The sequence below is a fragment of the Excalfactoria chinensis genome, chromosome 12 (assembly GCF_039878825.1).
Source record: "Excalfactoria chinensis isolate bCotChi1 chromosome 12, bCotChi1.hap2, whole genome shotgun sequence".
Classification (NCBI taxonomy): Eukaryota; Metazoa; Chordata; class Aves; order Galliformes; family Phasianidae; genus Excalfactoria; species Excalfactoria chinensis.
Window position 1 is genome coordinate 12,686,895 of NC_092836.1, and position 12,752 is coordinate 12,699,646.

The following is a 12,752-nucleotide window of genomic DNA, read 5'->3' on the forward strand; positions in this document are numbered from 1 at the left end:
CAAAGAGCATCACGTGGCTTTTAGTATGAACATCAATCCAGCAACCTACATTCTGTAACACCTTGAGAAATCCACACAGTGGATCCTGATTCATCCTCATAATTTAATTGAAGCATAATTCTAAGAAAATGAGCCACCTCAATGATTTCAGCTAGACTACTTGTGCTCCAAAGAACACGTGGTTAAACAGACTACTGAATAAAACCCCAATTTAAGAGAAGCTGCTTTCAAGCCTGCCAATCAGTACATTATTCAGAAAATGTAAAGGCTACAGGCACTATAAAAGCACTATGAAAGCCTTCTTTGCTAGAACCTTATTAGCTCACTTAAATCAACAGAAATTGCATGACAAAGAATGCAGGCAAGTAGTAGATTGCTCAGAAGGTAATTCCTATTCAGGTTTCAGAGAGGAGTGACAAAGACAGAAGTAATAGTAGCCATATCTACACTTCTATCACTTTATGTCCATTATCTAAAGCCATTAAGATATAAAACACACAAACTCTTATTATCCTTAAAATTGACATTTACCCTCCTGTACAGTTTATCAAAGTTTAAATGTTGAATTTTATGCTGAAATTTTATGGGGAAAAAGCCTATGAGCATGTTTCTCATTTCCTGGTAGAGATTTCTTTTGGCATAGTTAAGATTTATGCATTTGGACTGCTTCAGTTTCTGCTGAAAAAGCACACAAAGCAAATTTCATCTAACATGTTGACTAGAGGACAGCACAGCAGCTCTCTCAAAGCTATTAAAATACCTAATGAAATTGCATGGTGATGCCAGTCAAATAGAATCAGATCCAGAAGTGATTCCATATCCATCTTGAGTTATATATGAGAATCAACTTTCCAATAGGCTTTTCTTTTAAGTATTAATTAGAGAAATGGACTCATTCTTGTTCCTTTACTTACGTACACAGTGTTTTTTCTTGGGTTTTGCATTGTTGTTTGTTTTGTTTTTTAAACAAAGAGAGCAAAAACAAATAGTTTGTTACTGAAGGGCAATAATTCCAGGAAGATGACAACTGATGACAACATACATAGGAACTTACACCTCAAAACTTCTGGGTTTGAGCTAGAATTTCAATCTTAGTGGGATATTTTAGGCATTTCATAAGATGTAGTCTTTTCTTTTTTCATATTTTTTTACATACTCATTGTGAATATTTGACCTAACCAGATTAAGCCTCTAAGAGTGAGCATTTTATGAGTTAATGGAAAAATTTTTAGTTATCATGTATTTAGGACAGAGCCAAAGATAGAGGTCATGTTAATTAGACTGCTCCAGGCTTACTGTGGCTCCATGGTCATTTGACAAAAGAGAAGAGGTCTATTCAAGTGAGCCTGGCAAGAGAACAGAGCTTTTATCTCTGATAGTCTCCATACCTACCCACCAAGCTTCCCCTTCAGGCACAGATGCCAATCTGTTGAGAATGACCTAGCCTGATGAAGGATCCATTTACGCATAAATTTTAGTCCTCAATGAAAACTTTTTTTTCTGCCCAAGCAACTGGCCCAAATACAATCTCCTCAGTAATATTTTCTGTCTCAGAATCAAATAGTTATAAGCTGGTTATTAAGACATGCAGAATACTTCCCCATATTTAATAATGCTTTACCACAAATTCCTGTACTTTGCAGAACATTCTTGAACTCCAGGGCTTTTTCAATTACAGAGAAATTATATAGCTTGAACTTGCATACCTGGTTCTTCTTTGCAAGCCAGCCACAATATGCAAGGTTATATGAGATAATGTTCTCTATGGGCTATAACAATTTGAAAAAAAAAAAATAATAAAGTAAAAAAAATCTGCAATACTGGAAATTCCCTTTTTCAATAATCACCTTCCAAGAGACATTCCACTCTCTAGTCTTTGGTAACCTGCACAAGGCTTGAGCAGTATCTTGTCATAACTCTTAAGAGCTTCTTGATACAGCAATAGGCAAGACAACTGAGGAACATCTTGTCAAATTGTTTGGCAGATCTCAGAAATCCCTATGAACTTTTAGTGTATAGATGATGGTGCAATACGGCTTACAGCAGTGAAAACTTTTGACTTTATATTGAACTCTTCACTCTTATCAGTCAATCTTTTACTGCAGAGGAATGAATGTCAAGCTCAGGCCCTTATACACAGCCAAACAGATCCATATCTACTTCACTGTAAAGAAGACTTTAAAACATTTATACAATGGAATATGAGTTACTTACCCTACTACTACTATTACAAAATCCAATAAATTCCATCCATTTCTAACATACGCATTGGGGTGTAATAATAATCCATATGCTATAATCTTCAAAAATGTTTCAACTGTAAAAATTATCAGGAAGGCATATTCTACTTTTTCCTGTAAAAAAGACAAAGTACAATGAAAGACAATGCAATTTAACAGCTCTTTTACTATTTAAAATTCACAGTAAGAAGGTAAGATGTATTGATCAGGATTAAAGAGAAACAGTACTCGATGTCAGTTTATTTTCTGAATTTTAATTGCATAGCATTTAATGTTAGCTGTACTGACAAGGTTGCAATTACACAACTGCATGAGAGCTTTCCTGTTTTCATATTGCATGAGAGAAAAAGGCTCCAATTCGGCAAACAAAGAAGTACTCTGTCTTTGCTTAAGCAAATAGTCCCATCCAGATCAATAGGATTCATTACATTCATTAAAATCAGAAAATGGTGTAGAACAGGATCCTTGAAATATCCTTAAAATTATGCAGAGTTATACTAACTGAACTAGTCCTTTACAGCACCCTTAAATTACAACACACAGAATTCTGTCTATCAAAGGAGCTTGAGACAGTGTCATAATGCACTAATGACCTTTGAAAAATTATGAGTGTGATCGCAATTTAATTCCACAGTCATTCTGACGTGGAAGCTTATATTGATTTATTCTTCCTTGCATATCATAAGATCTGCTTTAAGTCATCCTAATATGCTTGAAGAAATGTTATTTTTGTATACCATCATGTACCATTGAAGCTCCGATTCAAGTTTAAGTACTTTTTATAAAGCACTATTACTACACTCTATCTTCATTTTGCCAAAATTCATATTTTAAACCAACATAAAAGTTCAATTTCTTTTCCTAGGTAATTGATGATAATTGTGTCTTCTTTGTCTCCTAATATCACATTTGATTTGTAAAAATCACAGCTATCAGAACAGATCAATTAACACATTTATTCTTTTTACCCTCAGAAATCACTTCATTGCTTTGTATAATACTTGCTTTCTTATCTGACATTATGCAAACATTACAGCCATGAATACAAAACACAGAATGATTCATTTTTTTAAAAACTTCTTCAGGCACTTACGGATGTTGCTCGCTGTTATCATACACAGCGTTAATTATACGGACTGTAATTGCTCAGTAAAGATTACAGTCAGAAAACAAGGATTACAGAGCTTCACCCAAGGCAGCTTCTCCTCAGCTACCTTGTTTTGCATGGGCTTTTCTGCCCCAGTGATAATGACGGACATCCTTCTTATCCCCACCACATTCCCCTGTTATTTTTCCCAACACCAATTTCAGTATTGTCCCTTCCACTTTCTTATTTTTCATTGATAAACTGGGACAATTACACAGTAACGAGTTTCAAGTGATGTCAGAGGGTTATAAATGCTTTGTGAAAGAACAGCCATTATATTTCTTTGATCTGAGAGCACAACAAAGGTAACAATAATACAAACTATGAGTGCACCTGAGATCCATACTGCAAAAATGCTGAAATCCAGCCAAGCACTACCATGTATACATTCCACAATAGCAGCTATTTTGGTCTCTCTATATACAAGTCAGTCTCTAACTAGGGTATAGAAAGATAAATAATTTAAGACAACATAAGGAAGATAAAAATATTAGGTTGGCACTTGCTATAGGCGAAATACATATCACTAGCCAGAATAGTAATAGAAAACTTGAAACAAAAGAGAGGAGCCTTCATATATGCAAATAACAACAACTCATTAACATGAAAGGAAAATGAAAGGAGGACTGTCTTGAAATGAGCCAGCAGTGTGTTCCTGCAGCCCAGAAGGTCAAGACTATCCTGGTCCACTTCAACAGAGGGGTGGCAGCGGGGAGAGAGGGGACTGTCACCCTCTATTCTGCTCTCATGAGACCACAACACAGTATAACCAGGTGACGGTCCCCCAGCGCAAAAAGCATGTGGAGATGTCAGAGTGGTCCAGAGGAAGTTGACTGGAGTCTGTTTCAGATTTCCTACATCAATCTCATGCAATGTATACAGAATGGGGAGAAGTGTTAGAAATAGGATAGACAACCCTAACACAAAAAGAAAGAATGAAAAATAAATATACACTGGCACTCCATTCCCTGAATTCACAAGATAGCATCACATAACGCTAAACCACTGGGGATCAAGGCAACAGGATGTCCACAGCTGCACAGCAGGGTGAGTTCTGCAACTCAGAGCATTCTGAATTACAGAGCATGAAGCAATCTGAGAAGGCTCTGTGTGTCAAAGCAGAGGGACTTTAAGAAACCTTGACAGCTGGGCCAACAGAAAGCTCATGAATTTCAGACAGGAGAAATGTAAAGCTCTGTACCTTGGGTTGAATAATCCAACACATCAAGACAGGTTGAGAAAGAACCTGAAAATCACACTGAGAGCCAAACTAAATGTGCTGACTTTAAATAAGACAAATTGTATACTAAGCTGCATTAGGAATTCCTTAACACAGCCAGCAATCTGTGGGAAATTACTATCTCACCTCTATCCGATGCTGAGGCTGAGCAGCTACTACAGTCATGTTCAAAAAGAACACTGATAAAGTGCAAGTGAAGGAAAGATCTTCTCCCCATCAAAAAGAAGGCTAATATATATTTAACAGTGTACAATAACTACTTGATGGGGAGTTACAAAGATGATTAAGCCAAATACAAAGTAGCAGCAGATGGTAAAACATGGGAAAAGAGCCAAAACCTCCAAGTTTGGAATTAAGAATGACTTCTCTAACAATAGGGCAATGTAACATCCAAACAGGTGGCTTCAAGGCAAGAAGTTTTGAAGATTCAGCTATACAACCGCATAGTGGCAACTGTCCTGTTAGGAGCTGAAGTTCTAGACAATCCCCAGAAGTTCTTCCCAGTTCATATTTCTATTATTTTAATCTATTACAAATAATTTTTACATGAGCACAGAGAAAGGTACAGATAGAATTGGGACATGTATGACTACCTAGGAGGGAGTTGGGTTTGTTCAGCCTGGAGAAGAGAAGGTTGCGGGGTGACCTCATTGCAGCCTTTCAATACCTGAAGGGAACTTACTCCCAGGAGGGGAGCAAACTCTTCGAAAGGGCTGATAATAGCAGGACTAGGGGAAATGGTTTTAAGTTAAAAGAGGGAAGATTTAGGTTGGATGTTAGGGGGAAGTTCTTTACTAGGAGAGTGGTTAGGTCCTGGAACAGGCTGCCCAGGGAGGTTGTGGATGCCCCGTCCTTGGAGGTGTTCAAGACAAGGTTGGACGGGGCTCTGGGCAACCTGATCTAGTAAAGATGTATGTTTGGTGGCCCTGCTAGGCAGGGGGGTTGGAACTACATGATCCTTGAGGTCCCTTCCAACCCGGGTCATTCTGTGATTCTGTGATACCTACATCCACTCCAGATGCAAAAGCCCCTGCAGTTTGCAAAGCATTGAACAACATGGAAGAGTTTTCCTGCAGTTCTGTGGAAGGATAGAAATGTATACCCCGCTTACAGGCTTTGCCCCAAGATATGCATATTCATAATGGATACATGGCAGAAATGGGGATGATGCCATTAACTGAGTCAACGGCACAAAGGAAAGATGTTTCTTAACAGAGTAGCCAGTGAGTATTTCAAGAAAAATAATTTCTTGAAAAACTTGAGGAAATAAGAAAGTCATCAGTACACATCTACTGCTATTATTCTCAACACTACGTTCCTTTTCTCCTTTTACCTTCTCTCGTATTTTCATTTTCCTCCCTTCCTCCACACTCTTGCACATTCACTCTTTCTTTCCTTTTTCCTTTTTTAAGTACATTTTATATCTTCCACAGTGGCCAGAGGAGTGATTTGGCCCAGTATTTAACAACAGTACCCAAAGTACAGGCTGTGCTTTCCTTACACTTTGTTTTTCAGTAAGTGGGCAGCCAACAGATGTTCTAATACAAAGCTGACAACCTGCTCACCCTTAGGAAGGCACTGGCAGTCCCTCCTTGCATTCCTGTAACTTTCTGCCCATCTCGAGGGACATTAATCCTTCCTCTGCAGCCTACACGCATCTATGGCCATGTATCACTAGGCATGCTCAGATCTTAAGCAAGCATTAATCAAGAATGAATAAAGTTGAACTATCCCATTTTCAGCATTACTGGAAGAGCGGAAGGAGTAGTTTTGCTATGCAGAACCAAGGCAGCAAGTGATAATTTAAGGATCTAGACAGAAGGCTGCAGTTTTAAAAGAGGAACGCATTTCCTATTTTTCTCTATAGTGAGGAAACATCCATGCACATTTCTATTTTATTCATATTATTTGGGATCTTTAAATGAGTAATTTATTCCTTCAAAAATGGAAGTAAGAATGCTAAGACATAGGACAACTGAACTTAAATAAGGACATACATATGCCTGAGTCTCTGAAGAACATCTGTATTGAAAAGACCAATTCCATCCTAGAAACCATGCAGATTAAATTTAAAATGATATACAGTTATGAATGTCTACTACGGCATTTATTCTATATAGAATCACAAAAGTAGCAGATTAAAAAGTGATAGCTGTAAATCTCAAGATGACAGGAAGCAGCAAAATCTGGCTGTTTCTAAGGATCTGTGATGCTGCACAGATTAACAGTAGCTCGTTCACAGATTTGCTTCCACACAGAAGCAGGGCCCCTCTCTCTTACCACAGGCTGATTCCTGCAAGGCTGTCTCACACTTATGTTAACGTTGCTCAAATCCACTAAGACTCAGTAATCTTTTTAAGAATTCATGATGCAATAACAATACTGATAAGTTCCATCGTCCTTCTCATCACGCAAGCGGCCAACAAGCTCCATGCTAAGATCGATCATTTAGTACAAAATAAAGGCTACCCATATCCACTGAGTTTCAGGGAAGTTGTTGGAACATTTTCTTAGCAAAGAAATGTGTTTGCTTTTTTATTTTAAGTAAATCAGCCCAGCAGAAACCCTGTTGCTCAGGAAGAATTTTTTTTTCCCACCCCTGCCAGATGGTGTACATTAGTCATAATTTATTATCTTCATATTTTCAGAATCTCTGAAAGAAATAGGCAAAGCTACTGCTACATATTTTAACACGACACGCTGAAACTCAGCACAGAACTTAAGACGTCTCACAAGAAAATTGCTTAGAAATAAAGTCAATGGTTTGCAAAAACATTAACATGTCACTTTACATAATTAAGAGATTTCACACATTAATTCCTATTCCCTGGACATTGAAAATTTCATAAAGTCTTAATATTGGAAACATTTTTGCATACACAGTAACATGTATCTATCAGAATAAAATCTTATCAGATGAACTGACTCAATTTAAGTGAAGTAACTCTACTCAGTGTTCTGCAGTTCAGCCATATAGAAAGCAGAATGCTTTGACTTTATCTTTTTTTCTTTATCTGGGGATTAATAATCAACTGTGCTGTTAATTAAGCTGTGTAATCAATACCTTGACAACACACAGAGCCATTCATGCTTTTGAGAAACAGCCTTTTTTCCAAGTTCTGCCATAAGGAAAACAGAGCATTTATAAGAAGGCATAAAAGTAACTGTTCAGAATTTAAGACAACACATTCATGGCAGAGGTCTGAATTCAGTACAGCTTCTACTTTGACAGACGAGTTCAGCAGCAATTAAAAAAAAAAAAAAAAAAAAAAAAAAAAAAACCTTCAGAAAATGTAATTAATTAGCCATAATTACACCTCTTTAATACAGAGAGGATCCAGTAGGTGTTGTTCTCAAGGGCACATGGTGCTCCATTTACGGAGGACCATTTCATGTTCCTATGTGAACAGCAATGGTTCCTGACTATAAATTGCTCACAGGACACTCATTCCCTCATCTCAGAAGAATAAAGGTTTAAAGAGACCTCAGGACCTCTGGACACCATAACACCGGAGATATACACAGTTTGAGGCTTTTACTGCTGATACATCTGATGGCAAGGTTGATATTTAAGAGCCAATACCAAATGCAAATTCTATATTTAGAGATACTGCTGACAGTAAGTAGTTGCTGCACTGCAAGCATTTTTAAACCAGTTTTATATAAATCTGAAGGGGTTCCTTTTCCTAATAGCACTGTCAAATGACAAATCTCACTCATAGCAATGGCACTGTTTCCAAAGAGAACACAAAATGTTTCATCTCCTCTGAACTGTGAACTCATGATCTTTTGGTACAGTCACAATTAGCAGTTCTCCTCCCTAATCTCAAGTAGGCACACATGCTTGTAAGAAAAAAATGTGTAATAGGACATCTCAGAAATACTGGGTACAGCAGGTGAAGAAAATGGATACGTAAGCCAAAGTGTACTTAAGTTCAAGTGTAAGTTTCCTCAACTCCGTTTTCAACCAATGTCATCTGAAGCATCATTTGAATAACGTAAGTCACCAAGATATTATCTTGATTTTTCAAAGACAGTTTGGGGTAGCACAAATGCCCATGCTTTCAGCTGACAGATTCTGGCAGCCACAGATAGATTACTAAACAGATCCTGTTTAACACTGATTACATTTTTTTCCCATTATCTCCTGTAGTCACTTCCCCTAAAAGCACTGTAAATCTGTGTTTCACTCTTGAGTGTGATCACTTCTCATGTGTTTAAGCATGTTTTTTCCACTTTAACTTGTGGAACTATGGAGACAGAGTTACGCACCTGTAAGGTTGAATAATATGAGGATGGTAGCAAAGATAATTCACGAGGTTATTTGCAAAGGAAAACTCACCAGTATGGATGCCTTTGCTGGGAAAAGCTGGGGCAATCTCTCCACTCTTTCCAGGAGCACAGCTAAATTTCTCTCACCTGTGCTCCCACAGCTGACCCAACACTTGCCTCATCTGATTAATCAGAGGTTCAGGCTGTGATTACCAATTTCTCATACAACACCTCAGTTCTATAAACTATCCACAGTACAGTCAGAAAAATACTGCACCCAGATGACAAATTTTCTTATTGATATCAGGCATCTGTATAGGCCCACTCTATTTTCGTATACTCTGTACAAAATTTCTGTGCATTCTTTATTGTATGTTACTACATATCATTGCTACTCCTTTACATAACCTTGTAAATACAGTTTTTCTAATCTGTTTTGTTCTGAAGGAACAAGGTAAATGGCATGACTTGTAAAACTGCTAATGAGCAACTAAATCCAATGGACCCACCAATTTACCATCTACTGAAAAATTATCAAAAAAAAGATCTCCTGAGTAAAAAGAGCATTTAATGCTGAAAAGGAAAAATTTGAGTTGTTCTGTGTACAGCATTTGGGGGTTTGAAACAATTACTTAGCAATAGCTATATTGTGATAAGATGTAAATTGCAAGCTGCATAGCTGCTACTAAGTAGCAATGTGGAAGATTCAACCCTAAACTCCAACTGAAAATTGAACACGATGTTCCAAAGAATCTGAAATGCACAAGAGAAAGCAGGCCAAGCAAGCAATAAAGCATATAACTGGAATACAATCCAAATTACTTGAGTGTATTTCTGCTGTCCTCTTATTTAATTAATGATATTCAAGAAAATAAGCAAAGAAAGGAATTTCAGTGAAGTAAGGATGTAGAAGAGAATACAGATGCACTCAGTCAAATGTTCTGAGAGTAGTCACAAGCCCATTTTCTGCTTAACTCATTTATCTTCAATAGAGAAGTACCAGAATGTTCAAATAAAAATAAATAAATAAATAATAAGGAGGGAAAAAAAAGGGAAAGGTGAGTAATAAAAACACTAATTAAATCAATGTAAATTATAATGGTTCCATTGCTGGAGTATTTTTCTAACTCATTCCCGATGCTTAAATAAACTAACGACTACCAAAAAATGTCACACACCACGCTGTCTTCAACCAGTTCTACTTGCATATTGTCTCTAATGGTCTCTTCCCTTCCCTAATTTTCACAGTGGGAAAGCAGTTCTCCCCAAATGCACTTCAACAAGTATATGACTTACTGCTAATACCTTCATTTATCTTATCTGGAAAATTAAAAAAGCAAATAACTTGAGGCTTTTTCCATAAGCAAGCAGTAGGATGTTATCTCACAAACTTTGAAGGAAGATGACTTAAATTTCAAATATTGTATCTAAACCCCAAATCCCCATGATATTTGGATGGAGCCTAAACCTACATGCAGAAATATTTCAAGGAATGGTAGCCTGTTGAATACCATCTTTTTCCCTTGCTGTCCTTATCACTTCCTTTTCCCCTCCCCAAAAAGAATCCTCAGGGACCTCTGTCCACAAAATGCATATTTTTTCCTTTTTTCTTTCCTCTGCATGATTTGAAACTGAGTGGAGGAATAAAGCAGGAGAGACCACAGAATCAAAGTATTATTAAAACATCAGCTAGAAAGTACTCCAGGATTTGAGATTCTGGGATAATACTGTTAAGAAATTTGATAAGAAACACATATTTTGGTTTTGTTTCTTATTCAATGTTTTCTAACATCAGACCACCTCTAGAGTTTCACACAAAACATACTGAATACAACAAATAATGAGGAACCTGAGGAATATGGCAGGTAAATAACATGCAGTCTTCACTGCAAAAAATTGGCTTTCTGGCAATGACACACTATGCACTCTATAATACCTTAGGAATTATTTTTCTTCTAGAAATAATTTAAACAAGTAGATATCCATTAATTTATGTATATTTGTTAGTAGGCAATATGCATTCCTGCACTATAAAAATAATTTTCATACTAAGTCTGGGAAGGCCACTTTACTTATGAGCAGACAGTAATCCTGAACATTGGAAATCTAACTATAAAAATGTCAACAGCAACAAAGCTAATAAAATAAACTTTTAACTATAGGAGAGGGCAGCACAGAATAGTCCTTGCAGACACTGTCCAGAACAAAGACATGAAGAACAAAAAGAAATGTATCCAAACTGACAGATGAATGATCTGCAACACCCACGACAACATGTAAGTACAACTTTACCCTTGATTGTCTCAGTCTGCTGAACAAATTGTTTCTGAACAAAATGGTATTTTCCCGTAGCAACACTAAGCAGGGCAATTCCCATTTTGTGTGGCAAGTAATTAAGTATTTGGGTAACAAAGATAGGAGAGACCTCTATAATTCTTTCAACTGGAACAGAAGGTTCAGTGAACACAAGAACTGCATATTTTTAATGCATCATACTTGTGAGGGTCAGATTGTTCTGGCTGTTTCATAATCAAGAAAATACAGATTTCTAGAAATAATATGGTTGATAGGAGAATTGCCATCATCTGCCATAATACTGCTCCCTAAGTAACAGAAAAGTAGGCTGTGTGTTCTTTGCAGGTGTAGAACACAAGGAAAAGAATTAAGATGTGGAATAGTTTCCTGTATACATTAGGGAGCTCCTAGAAAAAAAAGAAAACCAAACCAAGACATAAAAATCATTAATTTATACTCAACTCAGTTCAGAGACAAGATCACAGAGACATACACATTTGCATTTCAGCATTGCTCAGGTAGGGCTATTGGTCCACTCTTCTGAAAATTCATTTTAAAATTAAACATTACAACAGCTGGGTAAACTGCACTGTGCTCAGACTTGCTCTTTATTTTAACCTGTATGTCTTGATAGAAAAACGTTTCACAGAAATAACAGTAAGCGCATTGCTTTAGAAAGATGTGAACACCAGGAGTGCTACCTACAGTCATTGCTGAAATACCAGGAATACTCAAGGCAGTAAAAACTGAAAGAAATTGAGTAAAGTTGAAAAAAATCCTTTATTTGTTCATTATGAAATTCACCTGTCAATCCAAATAAAAAAGATTTCTGATGTAATAGATCCCAGATATTCTTTTTAAACTATCCAAAGGCTTGGACTTGGTATAAAACAATTACATCATCTCCTGTGATCTACAGATCAAACCTTACTGATAAAATCCTTCAACTTCTGATAGAAAGGAAAACATGCATCTGCTTGCCCTGAAGCCAAATTTCTTTCTTCTCTACAGATGAATCAGTTTTATTTCTTTCCTTTGGAATGCTACTAACATTAGTTAGTGCCTCTCCAGTTGCTGCTGCAATTACAGCTCCAGATTCTGCAGATGACTATGCTTATTTGTTTTTTTAATCATCTAGCTAGCCTTAATATTAAAGGCAGTAAGCAGCGCTCAGAAAATCTCAAACACTTCTAAGAGTATCCTTGCAATTTCAAGGTTATATCAAAAGAACTCCATCCTCTCTTTCCTATGTCATTTGGCAGCCCAAGAGATGTATTTAAGTTTTGAGTTTCTTATTTCATTTTCCACTTATCCACACAGAACAGTCTTTACTGGGAAGATTATGTTCTGGTTTTTATTATTCTCATCTGAATTCCATCTAAGTCTTTTCTCTTTTTTCTCTTTTTTCCTTATTTTGGAGATTACTTTTGATTTCCAGAGAACTCGCTGCCTATAACAATACATTAGGAACAACTCTGACATGGTTTCCTGTTCACTGTCACTGTACAAGAGTTTGAGTATACCAACACTTGCTTCTTGCTTCTTCCCCACCTCATGT

General features: G+C 36.8%; 1 protein-coding gene across 13 annotated transcripts in view; it reads right to left on the minus strand.

Moving 5' to 3' along the window:
• CACNA1D (calcium voltage-gated channel subunit alpha1 D) overlaps window positions 1–12,752 on the minus strand; it is a 143,510-nt gene that overhangs the window by 89,957 nt on the left and 40,801 nt on the right. For all 13 annotated transcript variants that reach the window (XM_072347672.1, XM_072347667.1, XM_072347665.1 and 10 more), the window contains exon 4: window positions 2,215–2,354. In XM_072347672.1, coding sequence (XP_072203773.1) covers window positions 2,215–2,354 — 140 coding nt within the window. The remainder of the gene's footprint in view (window positions 1–2,214; window positions 2,355–12,752) is intronic.